The 20,858-nt window shown below is 43.6% G+C and overlaps 1 protein-coding gene across 1 annotated transcript in view; it reads right to left on the bottom strand.

Moving 5' to 3' along the window:
- THEM4 (thioesterase superfamily member 4) overlaps positions 1-20,542 on the bottom strand; it is a 36,650-nt gene extending 16,108 nt beyond the window's left edge. Inside the window, exons 1-3 of the mRNA XM_032843688.1 lie at positions 20,444-20,542; positions 20,172-20,267; positions 13,323-13,506 (exon numbers count right to left, since the gene is read on the bottom strand). Coding sequence (XP_032699579.1) covers positions 13,323-13,506; positions 20,172-20,267; positions 20,444-20,542 — 379 coding nt within the window. The remainder of the gene's footprint in view (positions 1-13,322; positions 13,507-20,171; positions 20,268-20,443) is intronic.
- Between the last annotated feature and the right edge of the window lie 316 nt (positions 20,543-20,858).

The following is a 20,858-nucleotide window of genomic DNA, read 5'->3' on the forward strand; positions in this document are numbered from 1 at the left end:
CAATTAACTATACACACGTGTAACTCTTTAAACTTCCTGACATTTCTAGGTCATGGATTCCTTTGGGAATCTTATGAAAAACACTGATTGGTCCCATAAAAAATGGACATTCCTTAGGGAAGGAAGACCATCACTTTGTTTATCTGAAAGTCTGACATACTTCTTACATTCTCTTGAGGGCAGGTATTTCAAGTGTTCGTTTCTGTTTTAAATGCAGAAGTCTAGGGGCGCCTGGGTGGCTCAGTGGGTTAAAGGCTCTACATTAGGCTCAGGTCATGATCCCAGGGTCCTGGGATCGAGCCCCGCGTTGGGCTCTCTGCCTACTTGTGATCTCTGTCAAATAAATAAATAAATAAAATCTTAGAAAAATAAATGCAGAAGTCCAATTTAGGAGCCTAACCGGGCAATAGAGCATCACCTAAAATGGCAGATAAAAAAGGTTTTATTACCTCCACTTAAAGGGAGATAAAATCAAAACTGAGTTCAGTAAGACTGGCTTTTGCAATGTGAAGATCAAACCAGTTTAAAGAACTTTCAACTTCTGGTTGGTTAACATCATAACAGAAATCAGTGGTTCCCTAATTCCAGGACCAACTGCATCCACAGTGTTGAAGCTTGTTAAAAACAGATTCTCAGGCTCTACACCAAAGGGTCCAAATGATTCAGATAAGGAGAAACATAAAGGAGCTTAACTCTTAGTGTAAAAGTGGTAAACCTATGCAGACTTGGAAACACAAGTTTTTCAAGTTTTCAGATATGCCCCCTTTAAATCGTAACAGCTGGCCTGTGATTTTCACTCCTACCAAGTCCTTGCTCAGCGGGGAGCCTGGTTCTCCCTCTACCTGCTGCTCCCCCCTGCTTGTGCTCTGTCAAATAAATATCTTGAAAAAGAGTCGGGGATGGGGAGGCAAAGGGAGAAGGAGATCTTAAGCAGGTCCCACACTCAGTGGGCAGCCCAATGCAGGGCTCTATCTCATCTCATGAGCCTGAGATCATGACCTAGCTGAAGTCAGACTGTTAACAAACTGAGCCACCCAGGTGCCCCAGGAGTCTTTTTTTTTTTTTTTTTTTTTAAGGTCTTTCTGCTCTATTTGATCCTGTCTCCTCCCATGTGAACTTCTCAACTGACTGAAACCCCCTTCTTGAATCCCTGCTGACTATATGCTCCACCACCTCTGTCCACCTCCTTCTTGCTCACATGATTTAGTTAAGTATAATTTGGAACTTAATTGGCTTCTTTGGGAAACTTAAGATTTCCCTAGATTGGCTCCTCTGGGACCTCTTCCTTCCTACTGCTTCTGTCTTCCTTTTGTCACCTTCTATCTTCCATTCAGCTCCCTGAATCCTTGCTAAGTCCCCTACTTCAAACTCCTGCCTCTCCAAACCTTCTTCACCCCTGCCAGATTTTCCCTTCCCACTTTACCCCCTTAGTTCCTTATAGCCACCTGAGCTTGACTGCTTTCCTCTACTGGGGGCTCTCCAGGGACCCACAGATCCCAGGCAAGTCTCTGAGACTACAAAGAAAAAAAGGAGCCATTTGGACATGGGGCAAATGAAAAACTCTTAAAAGTCTTAAAAAAAAAAAAAAAGTCTTCTACACAAATGTTTGTAAAAAGCTTTAGCTGAGTGGGTTAACCCCAACTTATTCCATCTGCCTGAAATACAATTTGGATTCAATTGTTCTTTCTAAACAGTGTAACATTTGTTTGCATTTATCTGTATGTTTATGTATGTCTATGTATGTATGTTCTAGATGTATGGTATTTTTCTACCTCTAGGTGGCACTGCCAAAATTACTCTGTAAAAAGAGCTCTACTTAATTGGCTTAAAAAAAAAAGTGCTTATATGTAAATTAAGCATTCCTCAGACTCAGAAATAAAAAAGAGACTAAGCCAAATGTTCTTCAAATTCACATGACTTGAGTAATCTTTTGTAAATATAAATACTGTTGGTTTACTAAAACAAGCAGCACTAACCCAGATAACAGATAGGCTTTCAGAATTGTCAGCACAAAATGCAGACATGCAACTTTTTCTACCTCGTTTGCTAGTCAAATGAGCTCCTGTTATTTGTTATACAAATTTGTTAGCAAGAAAAATAACTTAAGATGATGAAATTTTTATGAATAATGTAAACATTGCTAAGAACAAATGAATTAAATGGATGTAAGCTAAACATTTATAAATAAACAACAATAATTAGATTTTAAGTCTACCTAAAAATGGTTTCTTAAATCTCTTTGGTAACTTACATTCTTAGAATTTTGTTAAGTTATGGGTAGTCATTAAATATCTAGATCATTTCCAAATAAGATAAATACTGAAACATTAATTGTTAAAGTATTAAGCCTAAGTTTTTTTTTTTTGTTTAAACTTTTTTTTTTTTTTTAAGATTCTATTTATTTATTTGACAGAGAGAGATCACAAGTAGGCAGAGAGGCAGGTGGAGAGAGGAGGAAGCAGGCTCCCTGCCAATCAGAGTGCCTGATGCAGGACTCAATCCCAGCACCCAGATCATGACCTGAGCGAAAGGCAGAGGCTTTTAACCCAACTGAGCCACCCAGGCGCCCCTAAGCCTAAGTTTACCTGCTCGTGGCTTCTTATTACAGAAGAAATAAACATACTGGGGTCTGTTAGTAAACATGTCCTGTGCCACACTGAAAAACTGTACTATGAGGAAGTGTATGCTTCTAGAAATTATAAAAATGTATTCACAAATTTGCCAATCTCCACAATGCTGGCATGACGCAGTTCTTAACTGCATACTTCTTCATTTTCACTAGAAATTAAGGTGTCTGTGGGTTAAGAATTCTAATATATGGTATTAAACGTACTAGAATAAGAGAAACAACTCTATGCAAAGCAAGCAGAATGTATTTTTACTAAGAAAATGTATGAGGTGTGGAGATGTATTTTTGTTAAGGAAAAAAGGTAAATCTGTCAAGTAAAGTAACTAGTTGTTTCAGAATGAAAAGAGAAGAAAGGACAAACTAAGTAGATAAAGTTGGAGGGGAGAGGGAGAGACACTTACCTTTTGTGGTCAAAGTGGCTAGAGCTGAATGAAATTATTATGAGGGTTTTTTTTTTAAAGATTTAATTTTTAAGCAATCTCTATACCCAACATGGCGTTCTAACTCACACCCCCAAGATCAAGAGTCGCATGGTCCATCAACTGAGCCAGACAGGTGCCCCTATTTTAAGAGTTTTTAAACTAAGTTTTAACTGAATGGCTGTACAAAGTTTAATTTCACCACCTTTCCTCAATTAGGAGGACACAGTTTTTTAAAAGACTATTGGTCTGCTCTTGGTAAGAGATTGTGGAAGGGTTTTTTTGTTTTGTTTTGTTTTTTACCTTTAAACAATCTGCCTAGAAAGCACAGATTCTGTATCTTACCAACATCATTTCCTATGCTCCATGTTCTCCTTTGCAGGTCTTTACCTGAGAACCCAAGTCTTCTCTATTCACAGAGGTTAAGTTTTTGGTGTTTTAACAACTAAGTGTTCTTCTGGTTTGCCTCTGACTTTTTTTTTTTTTTAAGATTTTATTTATTTGACAGAGATCACAAGTAGGCAGAGAGGCAGGCAGAGAGAGAGAGGAGGAAGCAGGCTCCCTGCAGAGCAGAGAGCCCAATGCTGTGGGCGGGGGGCTGGATCCCAGAACCCTGGGATCATGACCTAAGCCGAACGCAGAGGCTTTAACCCACTGAGCCACCCAGGTGCCCCGCCTCTGGACATCTTTTAACCATCTCTTTGGTTAAAAAGAGTGCTGTTTCACAGTGACCTGTTTAATAAGGTGTTCTAAAACATTTGATATTTGACAAACTTCCCCCAAACAATAAGTAGGTCTTTCTAAACTCAGACTAATTCTGGGATTTCCCAGCATGTTCCCTGGAACATCTTCTAAAGGAGAGATACTGAACTATTTAAATCATGTGATTAAATTCCTAGCGATCTGCTCTGTTCTGGTATAATGTTATCAGTCATAATTCTAGTTATCTTAAAAATCTGTGCCACAGAAATAACCACATTTCCTTGTCATTTGCATTGAATGAACTCTCATCAGATCTTTAAAACCATTGCCATTTTAAAGTCTTTTTTGTCATTTACAGTTTTACTGATGATTTTTTCAAGTGCTCGGTCTTCTGAGAGTCAAGAAAAGGACTCTGATATGCATAGGTTTCTGATAAACTTTAAGATCTTACCACTGAAGTGGGTAAGAATTTCCTTAACTCTAATGGAAAACTCAACTCACAAAACTGCCTATGATGAAGTTTTAGAATGTAAGTGAGGTTCGGTGCAGTGAGGTCCGGAGCCGATGACCAGGAAAGAATTCTTGAGACATCTTTGGTGCAAAATGGTGGTTTTTTAAAGCACGGGGACAGGACCAGTGGGCAGAAAGATGCTGCCCCGGGTTGTGAAGAGTGGCAGGTTCTGTACCACGAGGGTGGGGGAAGTAAGGGAAAGGGAGGTTTCAACAGAACTTTCATATGCTAAAGAGGACCTGCAAGATATGGGATACCAGAGGCCAAGCCATTGCCAAGGTCGTTTTGCCCTTTTTAGCAAGCTATTAGATAGTTGGGAGAGTCCTAAAAATGTCACATATGTCCCACCCAGGAGTGGGGGTGGGGGGGGGGAGGTTGCAAGGTGTCAGCCTTTTGCTTTGTCCTCAGCCAGGTTTCAGTTCCGTCATCACCAGGATCAAGCAAAACAAGAATCAATTACAAGGGACTAAATGAATTGATGAAAATAAACAGAACTGAAACATTTATCTTTCTCCTTACCTGATCTCATCAGAATTTGGAAATGCTTATTAAGTATTATTTTCATGGTATTATGTATTTATTTGCAGATAATCTGTTCCTTATAACAGACACAGACATGACCAAACAGCCTCAAGAACTAAGGCTGACTTTATAGAGCCAATAAAAGCCCTTCAGAACACTGCCCGGTATCTTCTTACTGGGTTTCCAGCATCACAATGGATAAAGATGGTCCCCTTCTGGCAGCCTGAGAAGTTCAGAAAACTTCGGGGGCTCTGAGAAGAGAGGAATCCATTCAAATTCATAGGTATTGCAGGCAAGGACAGTGAGTCCTTGGCTTGGCTTCGGGCCTTGAGTGGCTTTTCAAAGTACAATCTGAGGAGGCACCTGGGTGGCTCAGTTGGTTAAGCCACTGCTTTGGGCTCAGGTCATGATCCCAGAGTCCCGGGATGGAGACCCTGTCAGGTTCCCGGCTCCTCGAGGAGTCTGCTTCTCCCTCTGACCTTCTCCCCTCTCATGATCTCTCTCAAATAAGTAAGTAAAATCTTAAAAAAAAAAAAAAAAAGTACAATCTAAGGGATACCTGGGTGGCTTAGTTTGTTAAGCAGCTGCCTTTGGCTCAGGTCATGATCCTAGGATCCTGGGATTAAGTCCCACAAGGGAGCCTGCTTTTCCCTCTGCCTGCTGCACCCCCTGCTTGTGTGTGCTCTCTCTCTCTCTCTGACAAATAAAATAGTAATAAAATAGACGTCGAATCGGAGATTCCGTAGAAAAGCAAAGGAGCGCCTAAGTGGCTCAGTTGGTTAAGCATCTGCCTTCAGCTCTGGTCATGATCCCAGGGTCCTGGGATTGAGCCCTGCATCAAGCTCCTTCCTCAGCAGGAAGCCTGCTTCCCCCTCTCCCTCTGCTGCTTCCCCTGCTTGTGCTCACTCACACTCTCTCTCACTGAAATAAAAAAAAAAATCTTAAAAAAAAAAAAAAAGGGCAAATCCAAAAAACCCATGTGGCCAGTAACTATTCTTGTGGTAGCTATGTAAATAATCAGGCCATGTTTAATGAGACCAGATTTATTTTGCAAACAAGTTAGTCTTACTGCGATTATCTCTGATACAAATGGATGACTGCAGAAGAGAAAAAGTATGTTTCAATAGCACACCTCTGTGGACATCAGATCCCAGTGCTGTCGCTGTCTTTGAAGTTGTTATCTATCTGCAAACTGACCTGGACCCTAAATTCTTCTGGTTTTCTCAAATATCTGATTAAGACTCTCCAAATCCAATTTTCTCCCAGCCTTCTGACTTGGAATCACTAAGAACAAAACCGCTTTTCCTGAAGTCCTACAAACTGAAACTGGACAACCTGACAGAAATTTCCTAGAAATCACCGTTAACAGCCATGCGTGGACGATGTTCTTGCCTGTTGCAGCTGGGCTATTCAGAGGGTTCACACCTGATGACATCACCAGAGATCGTCAAATTGCACACAAGGAAAATGAGTGAGACTGCTCAAAGCGGGCTTTCAACTACCTCCATTTTGACCTGAAGTTTTCTTCCCAGCTCATCTCTTATGGCAGGCAAAGAGCCCTCCAGGCAAAGTATCCTGCCTAGGGAACCAAAACTGCCCCTCAAGCAGTAAGGACTGCGTAGACCAGCAATAAGGTCTTGCCTAGGCCAGGAACACCCCCACCTGTGATTGATGCCAAGCTAATCATCAACCTGACCTTTATGTAATTGATGGAAGGAGGGAATGGAGGCTCAGAAGGGAAGTTGACCCAAGTAAAACCATTTTGGTTTTTAGGTTATAAGTCAGCAGGTCATAGACTCAAAAGACCCCACTCCCTCCAACTATAAAAGACATTGTCAGTTGCACATTTTTGAACTGTTCCCTCAGAGTGTTGTGCTGACAATACTCACCCCATCTTTGGCCGTCCATCTTGTTCACATTTGCTCAGTAACCTCGCTTGGGACTACATGTTCTGGGCCACTAGGAGATTAATGTATATACCTTAGAAATGCCTGCTTAAGGCCAAGATTGGTGGGGGAGGAGGGAGGTTTATTCTGGCCTCCCATGAATCTGCTAGAGATGATGCACAGGTGCTGCCCCGAGATCTAACTGGGCATGGAAGCCTTTGGAGGTGTGTGTAAAACCTTCTGATCTCACTACAATGCCCTTCTGTGCGTCCCCCACTCTACATAACCTGTGGACTAAGGTCTGGATTTCGTGAATAACTACGCAGCTGCTGTGGATTGTTTTCCACCAGAATCCCTGTCAGTAAGTTACCCTCAATAAAACTCTATGTAAACTATGGAGTGGCCTGCTTTGTCTTCTGGTCTCAAAGTGCTGTCTTAGCTTAGGAATAGTTTACTGATCATCCTCTACCTTCTAACATACTCCCTGCAGGTAATGCTAAAACCCTATATAGGACAGTAGAAAAACCAACCACCAAAATATAGGAGATACACCCAAAAAGTTAAAGAGTAAGCTCCTCCCTATATGGTTAGCTAACAAACAAACAAACAAACAAAAAAAACCTATCAAACCCTTTACCAGAAGCAAAGGGGCATAACTCTTCTCCACCCAGGAGGATAGACCATTACTTTGTGAAGCGCTCCTGATGTGGGAAACAAAGGCAAAAGAAAACATTAAATTACCTACTGCCTATAAGTCCTTGAAACAGGCAGAGTGACATTTCCTCTAGGAACTCAGCTGCCTTTATGTTAATACTTTGCTAAGGGCAATCTTAGCCCACCCCCAAGATCCTGTAAGTCTACTTTAACACATAAGAAGTCCCTTGGAAGGGGCGCCTAAAGACTCTGCCTTGGGCTCACGTCGTGGTCCTGGGGTCCTGGGATCAAGCCCCGCATGGGGCTCTCTGCTCGGCAGGGAGCCTGCTTCCCTTCCCCTCTCTCCGCCTGCCTATCTGCCTACTTGTGATCTCTGTCAAATAAATAAGTAAAATCTTAAAAAAAAAAAAAAATCCCTTGGAAACTTTCATTATCTCTACTCCCCATCCCAAGATAGATGTTAGCAATCATCCTCTAAGCACACTGCTCACTGATCTACATCTGAAGGGTCTCCTGACTTAGGTTTTATTTGACAGTAATAAATGACCTCTTCCCAACAACAGTCAGCCCCCTCAAGGTCCTAGACTTTGCTTCCAAAATTCCTTACAACTTATGGTATATCCCTAACCCCTCCCAACTTGAAGACATATAATCAGTCACCCATCACAATCCCAGTGCAGCTCTTTCTACCCATTGGTCCTGTCCCCGTGCTTCAATAAAACCACCTTTCTGTACCAAAGACATCAAGAATTCTTTTTGGGCTGTTGGCTCCGAACCCCAACACTGCCGCATCACTTGGCGCCTGAGGGTATGGCTCAGTCATTTCATCTAAAGTCTGAGGTTCTCAGACTCACTTTCTCCTTTCTTCCTTTACTATCATTTCACGGGCTTTTCAACAACTATGGTCGTTTTGGAACACTTTCAGGTCATTGCTCTGGCTGCAATCCTCTATCCTGGGGCTGCTCTATGGGGAGGAGAAAGCCTGCCTTTTGGCTGGTAGTACCCTGGACAGAATGGTAGACCCAGAAACTTGAAGCCCTCCCTTTATTCCTGTCTTTAATACAAAGTTGTCTTTTTGGGGCACAGAACAACCACCTAAGTTGCTAGCATAGCTGCCGATCTTTAGACTCCCGTGTGAGGATTCTTCTCATTGGTTTAACGTGAAGTTCTCCACGTCTCTAGTCTAGTGATCTCTGGAACTGGCTGAAACCAGTACCCAAACGAATTAAGTCCAACTGGGGACCACTTCCTAGAGAAGTTGGATGTAAACACTACATCTGTTGGAATGTCACTTAGACCATGATAAATTTCTATCTCTACTGTCTTCTGTCAGTGTCCTCCACTTACAACTTTAACTATAGAACTGGACAATTTCGCCTAGTAAAAATTTTCCTAATGTTTTTCCATGGGTTAAAAATGGTGGGTTTGGGCGCCTGGGTGGTGTAAGGACCTATTTATCCAGAGGCTTCCATTAAGGTTAAACAATAACTTTGTTGTGTAACCCTTGAAGTGTCCCTGCTTCCCTTCCCCCCAGGGGACTGACTTAAAAACAAGTCCCAGAAACCAGCCCCAGGTAACAAAGCCTAGATACAAGGGTGGGTCAGGCCAGGTGGAGCCATTTGATCAGTGGGGGGTTGCATACGGTCTCCTAGCTACCAAGGAGTATGGGCCCCGCCCTTTGGATGCCAATTCTAATGAGGGTGATAGGCTAGGTCAAATGTCTACTATAGGGTAAATTGTAATTCAATTGGTCACTTATGTGTGACCTAACATAATGTGGAGTTTCCTGTGTGTATTACAATCTCATTGGCCACCTGTGCGTGGCCAGGCCCAACCACATGGCCTTTGCCCTTAAAAGCTGGTCTGTGAAACAGAGAAAGGTCGCTCTCTCTGTAAAAGGCGTGGCCCTGGCTGGTCAGTCTGATTCTTGATGCCTGGTGCGAAATAAAGCTTTGCTTGACCTTCGATTTCTAGTGGTCTCGCTCCTTTAATCACAGACCCATTATTGGGGGACCTAACAGGTGGCTCAGTGGGTTAAAGCCTCTGCCTTGGGCTCGAGTCATGATCCCGAGATCCCAGGATGGAGCACCACATCAGGTTTTCTGCCTGGCAGGAAGCCTGCCTCCCCCGCCAGCCTGTCTCTCTGCCTACTTGTAATCTCTGTCAAATAAATAAAATCTTAAAAAAAAAAAAGATGGTGGGTTCTTCAGAGCAAGGCAAGGTTTGGTATCTCAGTCCACAGGTCAGCACCCTGTTTACAGTCTAGAATGCAATGGGAAAGCTGGGGAATGCAAGAATCCCTCCTACCAGGACTTTAAGGGCAAGGTGATGATCATGGCAATTTCATTCAAGGGATGTCTGGGGTTTCTTTGACACCAGGAACCTCTGACAAACATGGAACTGTCTACACATGAGCTATTGCAGAAATTTCTCTGAAATTTACCTCAAGTTGTCTAGCTTAGGCAAACAGCAAACATTGAAAGACAATGAGAACTATAATTGTAACAACTATAATTGTCAATAACATCTGCAAAGGTAGGTTACTGAAACAAATTTTTCTCTCTATAATCACTCTCATTTCCAGAAATAGCCAAATTAAGACTGTCTGTATGTAGAACAAGTCACAATCTTAGACTTACTTTTTCCTTTTGCCTTTGTTTCCTACATCAGTGTCACCTAGGCCAAGTCACCAAACTACGGTTTGCTTATTTATTTTTTAAGACTTTTATTTATTTGACAGAGAGCAAGTGCACACAAACAGGGAGGAACAGGTGAGGGAGAGTGAGAAGCAGGCTCCCTGTTTAGTAGGGAGGCTGATGCAGGGTCCGATCCCAGAATCCAGGGATCATGACCTGACTGGAAGGCAGACGCTTAACCAGCTGAGTCACCCAGACATCCTGGAACTGGGGTTTAATATCTAATCTACTGCAGTGTCAGCCTCCCCCAGAAAGGTTTTAACTGAGTCAGGAAATCTTCCTGTCATCACCAATGAGGTAATCTGTTACCTAGGCCTTCTCCACCCCCAAAAGCAAATGAGGTCATCTGCATGATAAGACCCAGTACCCTTTCCTCCAGGTGATAGTAAGCTTGCCTGGAATCCTTTTCTTTTGCTATTAACTCCTTGCTCCACCCTCCTTCTTATAAAACCCTTCTATTCTGTACAACTCTTGGGAGCCCCTCTCCACTTACCAAACGGGGCGCTGCCCGATTCATGAACCGTTTAATAAACCCAGTTAGATCTTCAAATCTGCTCAGCTGAATTTTGTTTTTTGGCTGGGCCCTCACTCTCATCTGAGATGCTTTGAGCCCAGTTATCTAAAAATCTTCTTAACTGTCCTCTGAACTCAAAAACAGAGTTTATGGTTTGTTCCAACTATTAACCTTTGTTTTGGTTTTGTTACCATAAAAAAATGCCTCTTATTAAATAGGTGATTGATTGCTCATGTTATGCAGAACACCCCCTGCAATACCACCTCCTGAAATGAGACACAACTGTTTAACATATTCTCAGGATTAACAGAGTGGTTCAAAGACATGAAACTTCTTGGGAAGCTTCAAAGACGGGAATGAAGGATAGCAGAACACGCCAACCCAAAGTATGGCTCTTTGGCATCAAGATTATTCTGAGGAACAGCAGACACAGGGGAACCTCCGAAACAGAGAAGTTAACCTTTTGAGTGGAAAATTTACATTTCTAAAGGAAATCTCCATTTGTAATGGTGCCCCCCCCCCCCCCACGCGCTTTCCAGATAGAAGAGGGCTCTACATTGAAGAGAATCATATCTATGGAGAAAGCACCAAGTTAATTCTGCCTAACCAACCTTATCCTGTTTACTGTGCTTTTTCCTGGTTACTTCCCCACAACTTCTCCCCTTCTCCCATGCCCAGCTTCAGTCCTGAGCTGGTATTTAAACTGGTGACCAAGGCCACCCAGGGAATTACTCACTTTTCCCTAGGTATCTTCCATGTATACCTGAGGTAAACTTGTTCAACTTCATTAAAAAAAAAAAAAAAAATTTTTTTTTTAAAGAAAGCAATGGGCCTCCCAATTCCTATACCAGAGATCTGGCACCGCATTTTAGGGACTAAAAAGTTCTCTTTGGGAGATGAAAAGAACTGAATAGGGACTGCAGTCAGTAATGCTGTGATGGTTGGGATGCCTGGGTGGCTCTGTTGGTTAAGCCGCTGACTTCAGCTCAGGTCATGATCCCAGGGTCCTGGGATCGAGTCCCACATCGGGCTCCTTGCTCAGTGGGGAGCCTGCTTCTTTCTCTGCCTCTGCCTGCTTGTGTTCTCCCATGTGCGTGCTCGCTCGCTCTCTCTCTCTCTGACAAATAAATGAATAAATAAAATCTTTAAAAAAAAATAATAATGCTGTGATGGCAATGTGCAGTAACAGAGGGTAGCTACCCTTATAGTGATGAGCACTGAGTAATGTACAGAACTGTTGAATTGTATGTAGTATACAAAGAACTACCATAACATTGTTAGGTCAGTTTAAAAAGCTCTTTTTTTAAAAATTAAGGTGCATTTATTTTTTTATAGCACTCATCACCATTTGACATACTTTGTATTTTCTTTCTTTAATGGTCTGTCTCTCCCCTCTATGGTGTTAGCTCAATGAGGGCAGAGATTTTAGGTAAAGAATTTTACCTTTTAGGTAGAGCACCTTCAACAGGTCTTCTGGGTTTGTTTTCTCTTTCCTTTCTTCCTTTCCTCTCTTCTTCCCACAAATATTTTAAGGCACTTACTACGTAGCTGTTACTGTCCTAAGTACTGGAGATCCCAGAGAGAATAAAACATAAAAATCTCTGTCCTCAGGGCACGTGGGTGGCACAATAGGTTAAGTGATCTCAAGGTGCCCAGACCATGACATCGAGCCCCTGTAGAGTTCTGAGATAGCAGAGAGTCCGCTTAGGACTCCCTCTCCCTCTGCCCCTCCCCCCACATGTGCACACTCTCTCAAATAAATCAATCTTGAAAAAACAAATCCCTGCCCTCTTGGAGCTCACACCCTGGTGTGAGAGACAAAAACAGTCTGTCAAATAGTGGTTAAGTGCTATAGAAAAAATAAATGTACCTGAATAAATGATTATTAAGGGAAAGAAAACAATTTGAAGAAACTACATACTATATGATCCTAATTATATGGCATTCTGGATAAGGCAAAACTATGGACACAGTCAAAGGATCAGTCATTGCCCACAGTTCAGAGGGAAGGTGGGGAGGGTGAACAGAGAGGGCAGGGGGGTTTTGAGGACAATGGAAACATTCTGTATGATACTCTGATAGATACCAGGCATTATACATTAGCCAAAACCCATAGAAAGCACAATCCAAAGAGTTAACCCCAATGTAACCTATGGTTAGGGATACTGTTATCAGGGTGCCTGGGTGGCTCAGTGGGTTAAGCCTCTGCCTTCTGCTCAGGTCATGATTTTAGGGTCCTGGGATCAAGCTCCACATTGTGCTCTCTGCTCAGTGGGGAGCCTACTTCCCCCTCTCTCTGCCTGCCTCTCTGCCTACTTGTAATCTCTGTCAAATAAATAAATAAAATCTTACAAAAGGAGTACTATTAGCAATAGTAGTTCATCAATTATTACACTTTAATGCAAAATGTTAATGTGGGAAACAAAGGCAGAAGGAATGTAGATAAAATTAAATCTTTTAACCAGATTGTTAACATTCCTCTTTATGGAAGTCCGTTTGGAACTTCCCCTATCTTTACTTCTCCCAACCAGAAGGTATAAAAATCACTTGCTCCTCATAAGCCCAGAGCAGCAAGGAGCAAGAGCAACAGCAGCCACAGCTCCTTCCACCCACAGGGCCTGTCCCAGGGCTTTAATAAAACCACCACTTTGCACCAAAGACACCTAAAGAATTGTTTCCTGGCCGTGGCTCTAGACCCCGACATTTCCACATCAGTATCCAGTGTCTCAATATTTCCTGTTTTATTTTTAACATTTAAATATTCTTTATGAGAGAGTGGTTGTTCCTACCAGGAAAAAAGGTTTTGACCTCTTCAAGCCTTTTAGAAGATGTAAATTTATATGAAGGCAAACGTTTCCAAGAGCTATCTTCACTCTTCTTCATGAACTGGTCAAAAATGAGTCTCATGTCCTTGCTCCAGCTGGGGTTGGGGAGAGAATGGTCCACATGAACAACCTCTGATGAATATGACCTCTAGAAGAAAGAGAAGAGAAAAAGAAGAATGGGACGTGAACCCTATCTTGTAACATATTTTTCTTTTTTCCTGAGACTATCTTGCTGCCTCTGCCTCTCCTCTTTCCAGAAGGTGGTCATTTCAGAGTAGAAGCAAATTTTAAAAATCAGCCAGACCAACCTCCTTGAGAGGAGAGATTGAGATTTGCTCAGTGTCACCGAACTAGCTTATAACAGAGCAGCATTTAGCTCAGGTCTGTGGATTCCCTTGACAAAACACAACACCTTAATCAAGCACAAGGTAAACCAGGAACTGGAAGTAAACAGATGAATGTAAAAGAGTTACTAATGGGGTATGCAGGACCCAGAGCACAGGGAGAGGTATTTAGCTCAGATGTTGTTGTGGAGGGCGGGAGGGGGGCAGTGGTTGTGGTTCAGGAAGGAATTTTTTTACCTGAATCTTGATTTGATGTAGGAAGATGTTAGGCTTCGAAGTCAATGGTCATGAAAGAATTCTTGAGCTGTCTCTGGTGCAAAAAGGTGGTTTTAATAAAGCACGAGGACAGGACCCATGGGTAGAAAGAGCTGTACTGGGATTGTGATGGGTGACTTGATTATATGCCTTCAAGTTGGGAGGGGTTAGGGATATACCATAAATTGTAAGGAATTTTGGAAGCAAAGTTTCCAGGACCTTGAGGGGGCTGACTGTTGTTGGAAAGAGGTCATTTATTACTGTCAAATAAAACCTAAGTCAGGAGACCCTTCAGATGTAGATCAGTGGGCAGTGTGCTTAGAAGATGATTGCTAACACGTATCTTGGGGGTGGGGAGTAGAGATAATGGAAGTTTCCAAGGGAATTTTTGTGTGTTTAAGTAGACCTTACAGGATCCTGGGGGTTGGGCTTAGATTAAAATTGCCTTTTGCTCTTAGCAAAGTATTAACATAAAGGCAGCTGAGTTCCTAGAGGAAATGTCACTCTGCCTGTTTCAAGGACTTGTTAATGGGGTATAGTAAGGAAACTTAATAATTTTTCTTCTACCTTCATTCACCACATCAATTAGCAGAAATTAGCTAGCTAGAAAGGGTACTGTAGGCAAGGGGAAACTACACGCAAAAGCAAGGAGGTAGAACATAGTTTTATGGGGCCTCAGGACAACCACACTTACCAAATACTTATTTAGTAGGTACTAATTTATCATCCCCATTTTACAGATGATGAAACTAAGGCCTAAAGAAGTTTGGCTTTGTTTCAGTGCAAGGGGAAGAGCAGATGGCTGCAGAAATGCAGACAAGGGCATGGCTGTGAGAAACTTCCATACTATGCTAGTTGGCGTGAACTGGTCTGTAACCACAGTTGTTCCCAGAGGGAGTTTCATAGGGAAATAACAAGATCTCATCTGGCCATCATATGAAAGATAATGAGAGGGACCAAGAGTGGATCTGGGGACTCCTGTGTTAAGGCTTTTAGAGATAACTTACCCAAGTGAAAAATTATGACCGCATTAAGCAGATAATGAGTAAGGGAAGAGTAAAAAGACAATACCACCTCCAGGTTTCTGACCTATGCAACACAGTGAGTGACAGAGCCAATTACCAAGAAACAGAATAAAAAGAGGGGGCAGAGGTTGGGCGGACAGGTGCTTGCTGTCATAGTAACCATGGCTTCCACCCATGCTATTTCTCTGCAGCACTGCGCCATGCTACCACTCCTGTGCCCAGGCAGCAAGTGAAATGGTGCAGAGGTCCCAGGTCCTAGAGGGGGAGAAAAGGTGACTTATTAAGCAGCAGGACAAAGCAAATGGCCATAGGTACTGGAAAGGAAAACTGTTTTTGGTTTTTGGGGTCGTTTTTTGTTTTTGTTTTTTTTTTTGCTTCAGCAGAAATCTTGGAATGTTTAAGATCACAGAAGCTATCAAGTCTATGGCATTCCACTTCGTCACCCTTTTCAGTTTAGATTCAATGTATCTGTAATACTTGGACCACACCTGAAACCAAAACAGTAAGGCTGAGCCATGATGGAAGAACCAGTCAACTAGCCTTCACTAACACATGATACAGGACACCTCCACTGGCTCTTATCTAGCTGGCTCTGATCCTGGCCTGATGGTTGAGAATACAGGCAGCCTGTCTCAAAAACCCTACAGATTAAAAACTCTTTGGCTGAGGAGAAGGAAGTAACAATTTCATGAGGGTAACGTGAGTAGGGTTAAGACTACTCCACCCTAGCCCAGGATCTGTACCTGTTTTTTTCCTATGGCTTTGAATTTGCTCATCTCTTTAGAACCTAGTTCAGAAAATTTGGTGAAGAAAAGAAAGAGCAATTTACAGGTGCGCGGGTGGCTCGGTCAGTTAAGTGTCTGCCCTTGGCTCAAGTCATGATCCCAGGATCCCAGGATCCCAGGATTGGGCCTGAATCAGGCTCCAGGGAGCCTGGTTCTCCCTCTGCCCTTCCCCCCACTCATGCTCACGGACATGCATGCTCTCTCTCAAAAATAAAGCAGTTTTAGAGGGAGAGAGAGGCCCCGTATGGGAGAGCACAAGCTGTAGGAGAAGCAAGCCGCTCATCTAGCAGATAGTCCAATGTGGGGCTTGATCCCAGGACCTAGGGATCATGACCTGAACCAAAGGCAGCCACCTAGGAGCCCCCAAAATAAAACAATTTTTAAAATCCACCATTATTTCTCCATCTCAAGACAATGATAGATGTTGGGGCATCTGCTTTCGGCTGGGGTCATAATCCGAGTCTTGGGATTGGGCATCCTGCTCAGAAGAAAAGCCTACTTCTCCCTCTCCAACATCCCCCCACCCCACTTTCGTTCTCTCTCTGTCTCTACCAAATAAATAAAATCTAAAAAAAAAAAAAAAAAAAGACGATAAATGTTTATGTCTTTCTACCAACTTTTCTTAAATGTGATCTTTCTCTTATTTATTTATTTATGAGAGAGCAGGGGAGCTTGAGGGTGGGGGAGGAGCAGATGGGGAGGAAGAGGGAGAATCTCAAGCAGATTATCCACTGAAATGAGCATGGAGTCTGACACAGGGCTCAATCTCAGGACCCTGAGATCCTGACCTGAGCAGAAATTAAGAGTTGGATGTTTAACCAACTGAGTCACCCAGGTGCCCTTCAATGCAACCTTTTAAAAAAAAAAAAAAAAAAAAAAATTTATTTATTTATTTGACAGAGATCACAAGTAGGCAGAGAGGCAGGCAGAGAGAGGGAGGGGGAAGCAGGCTCCCTACTGAGCAGAGAGCCTGATATGAGGCTCTATCTCACCACCCTGGGATCATCACCTGAGCTGAAGGCAGAGGCTTTAACCCACTGAGCCACCCAGGCGCCCCAAATGTAACCTTTCTTGATATACTCGTAATTTCAGTAAGAAATGTATTTTTCCTTTCTGTCTCACCACTTAAAATTATGTAGTACCCACTTTTTCATGTCCTTAATCTCAATTATCACCATTTTCAACAGCAGAAAAATAGTCCTTTAGGCTCCTGTACTATAATTTACTAAATCATTTAAGTTAGGCATTTAAAGCGTTTCTAATCTTTTGCAGCTTTAAGTAAGAATATTCACTGGAAAATTTTGAATATAGCTTTTTCTCTGCTTTGGATTATTTCCTTAGAATCCAGTCTCAATCACATGGCTTTTAAAGTACATGAATTCTGGAAATAAACTGATATAAGCAGTCACAGATAAATACGCACTGAGCAATACACGTCAGCTGAGAGGTAGAAAAGAATGTAGGATCTGGCTCATCTACAGGTCTCAACATGCGACTCTACCAGAGCTAGGGTGGCTCAGTCCTTAGGTATCTGCCTTTGGCTCAGGTCCTGACTGAGCCCCCACATCCGGTTCCCTGCTGGGTGCAGAGACTGCTTCTCCCTCTCCCACTTACACTGCCTGTCCGTGCTCTCTCACTGTCTGTCAAACAAATAAATAGTATCTTAAACAGGCAACTCTAGGATGGACCAGTTCCAGCGTCTTTTTATGGACCAGGATGAGAGAGATAATTGAAGACTTTTAGGAACTAGAATGACCCCTTGGCTGTGGGCTGTCTTACCGGATTTTAACTTTGAAGTGTGGGATTCAACTAAATGCAGTGAACTTTTAAAAATCTGCTATATGCCTTGTTTGGTGCTAGGAACTGGTTGAGACAGAGCGGGAAAAGAGGACATGGGCCCTGCCCTCAAGTGGTGGCAGCCTCAGGTGTGAATAATACTGTTAACAGGAGTACATTATAGACACAGGAGTGACCAGGATGAGGACTGATGGAGTGGTTTCTAAAGTGTAAGAAGTGCACTAAGGACAGAATGGGAGAGCTATACCAAGCAAAGGCACAGAGAGATGACACAACTGTTTGACACCTTGGGGAACTGCCAGGATTTCAGTCCTCATGATGTAAGGTGCAATGAGAATAGCAGCCAGATGTGGATGGCAAAGTAGAAGGGGAACACTCACCACCGAGCCTCTTTGGCCTTAACACAGGGTTTAGATTTCATCGGCTAGGTCAATGTTTCCAAATGTCAAAATGAAAGCTGATTTTAGGTAGCACAAGTACTACAGCATATGTATTTTTAGAATGCCTATTATCAAAGGACATAAATAACATGTCATATTTGGCAATCTCACAAATGTTATTTCTTAGGATGAAGTTCATTAAAGAAAGGTAGTCTTTAAAAAACCATGAAGGTGGTATTGGAATGATAAAATACTTTTTTCCACTATGGGGAGCTTTAAGCAAAGCAGTAACATGAACTTAGGTTTTAGAAACCACTCTCTGGTGTAAAAGATAAATTGCTAGGTGAGAAAAATGGCAGGGAAAGCTGTTAAAACTGTTGCAAAGATCTAGATGAGATATGGTTAGAAGCCAAACTAGATAGAGACAAATGAAGGGGAAAAAAAGATTAAGAGACTTTTAAGATACTGGGACCAAGGGATGTGGAGAGAGACTGATCATGGGGAAAAAGTAGTAGGAGAGCCTTGGATGATTCCAGAATTGCAGCTTTGCAGATTGGGGTGGAAAGAAAGGAGATTTTTGTTAGTCTGTGTGTGTGTTAGGAGGGGGGAGAGGAGAAGTAATCTATTAATTTTACAGGCATGTAGAGTGTAGGACCTCAGATGAACACTGTGATGTTGTGAGAAATAAAAAGTTTCAGTTCAACAGGGTAGGAATGAAGAGATACTTGATGTAAAGGCACTTGCAAATTCCCAGCACAGACTGTGTACGTGAGGGATAAATGTTAGGGATAATCATTACCTTTTGTAGCTCTCTGTAGAGGAAAAGTCTTTAGTTATATGTTTTTTAAGGGGGACTTGTTAACTGAAGTTATGACTTCTTTTTAATGTGTTTCCTTTTAAGATTAAGTTACTGAACAGGGAAAAAAAAAAGACTTACAAAGCCTCTAAATACTATTGTTAAATATTCTCAACACAGATTACAAGGCACCAACATGTAATTAAAGTAATTTATCTTTGCTGTGAAAACAGCACAGGCTATTTTCTTTCCGAGGTGAAAGATGGTATAGGATTAATAACCAGTCTGCACACATTATTCTTTAAAAGAAAGGTCCGACACCTTGCAGTTCTTGCTCAGTACAGAACTGTTCCTTCCAAGTTCCCTTAGTACTTCATTATTACAGCCGTTCACCCTTTTCTCCCAAACTAGACTGTGAGCTCCTTGAGAGAAATCGTTTTCTTATTCTTTATATAATGAAGACCAATATCTTACATGTTGTAGGGGTTCGATTAGTAATAATTGAATACTGGGGTGCCTGGGTGGCTCAGTGTGTTGGGCCTCTGCCTTCGGCTCAGGTCATGGTCCCGGGGTCCTGGGATTGAGCCCGGCATCAGGCTCTCTGCTCTCAGCAGGGAGCCTGCTTCCCCCTCTCCCTCTGCCTGCCTCTGCCTACTTGTGATCTCTCCCCCTCTCTGTCAGATGAATAAATAAAATCTTTTAAAAAAATTAAGAACTGAATACTTCAGTGAAGCAAAACATAGGGAAGAAAGAACAAGCATTATTTAGTACAGGCAATGCATTAAACGTTGCCTCATTTTCCTCTTACAACAGCCTTTAAAGTTGAGAAAGTGGCTTATGGGACAATTATCCGCTGGGCAGAGATGATCAGGATGAAACTCTCCAAGGGACACCGCTCTTCTGGCGAGCACATACTGTAATGGTCAGGAACAGTACTGCCTAGGTCAGACCCCAACTTCACTACGGGCCTCTGTCTGACCTTGCCCAAACCAGACCACCCCCCCCTTTTTTTAAGATCTTTTATTTTTATTTTTTTTTTTTTTTAGATTTTATTTATTTATTTGACAGATAGAGATCACAAGTAGGCAGAGAGGCAGGCAGAGAGAGAGAGAGGAGGAAGCAGGCTCTCCGCCGAGCAGAGAGCCCGATGCGGGGCTCGATCCCAGCACCCTGGGATCATGGCCTGAGCCGAAAGCAGAGGCTTTAACCCACTGAGCCACCCAGGTGCCCCTAAGATCTTTTATTTATTGGACAGAGATCACAAGGAGGCAAAGAGGCAGGCAGGGGGACTGGGGGGGGGGAACAGGCTCCCCACTGAGCAGAGAGCCTGACGCGGGACTCGATCCCATGACCCTAAGATCATGATCTGAGCCAAATGCAGAGGCTTTAACCCACTGAGCCACCCAGGCGCCCCCACGACCGCTTCTTTACCGGTCTCAGCCGCAGCCATCCTCCCCGACCTGCAGACCAGAGTCCAACATCCCGGAGGCTGCCTAACGCCGGTGTCCCCTTCCTGTTCCTCTCGGCCTTTGGCTCTCAGGGCTGAAAGCGACCCCGCTAACAACGACGTCTGGCACTGACGTTAGCTTTTACCCCGCGGTCAGCGGATCAACAGGTCAGCGCTGCGGTCCTCACCCGCTCCCCCTAGACACAGGGTGTCCTGGCGCGGCCTCCCGCTCCCGACGCCCCGCCCCCGGACTCACAGGCAGCGCCCACGAGTCCCCCGCCGGCGGGGACGCGCCTCCCAGCGGGCCGCAGAGGACTCCCGGTGTCCGCAGTAGGTAGACGTAGCTCCGCAGCATCGCTCGGACGGCGCGCAGGGCTTCGACACAAGCGGTCCAACGGTCGCGGGCTCCCCGACTCTTCCCATTCTCCGAGGGAACACGTGACCAAGGGGGCGCGGCTTGAGGCGGGCGGGGCGGTGACCTTTGGTGTAGTCAAACTTGGCGCTCGCCAGATCCCGGCCAACTACTGTTAAACCACCCGGCTGGAAAGCTAGGGGAACGAGGCCCCTGAAGCGGGGGCGGGGCCAGGAGGGTCAGCCCACAGCCGGGCAGCTCCAGCCTGCCTTCGTCCCCACCCCCCTGTCCGACCCCTCCCGCCGGGCGCTGGGATCTC

Source organism: Lontra canadensis, unplaced genomic scaffold (genome assembly GCF_010015895.1).
Source record: "Lontra canadensis isolate GAN:19392208 unplaced genomic scaffold, GSC_riverotter_1.0 scaffold142, whole genome shotgun sequence".
Classification (NCBI taxonomy): domain Eukaryota; kingdom Metazoa; phylum Chordata; class Mammalia; order Carnivora; family Mustelidae; genus Lontra; species Lontra canadensis.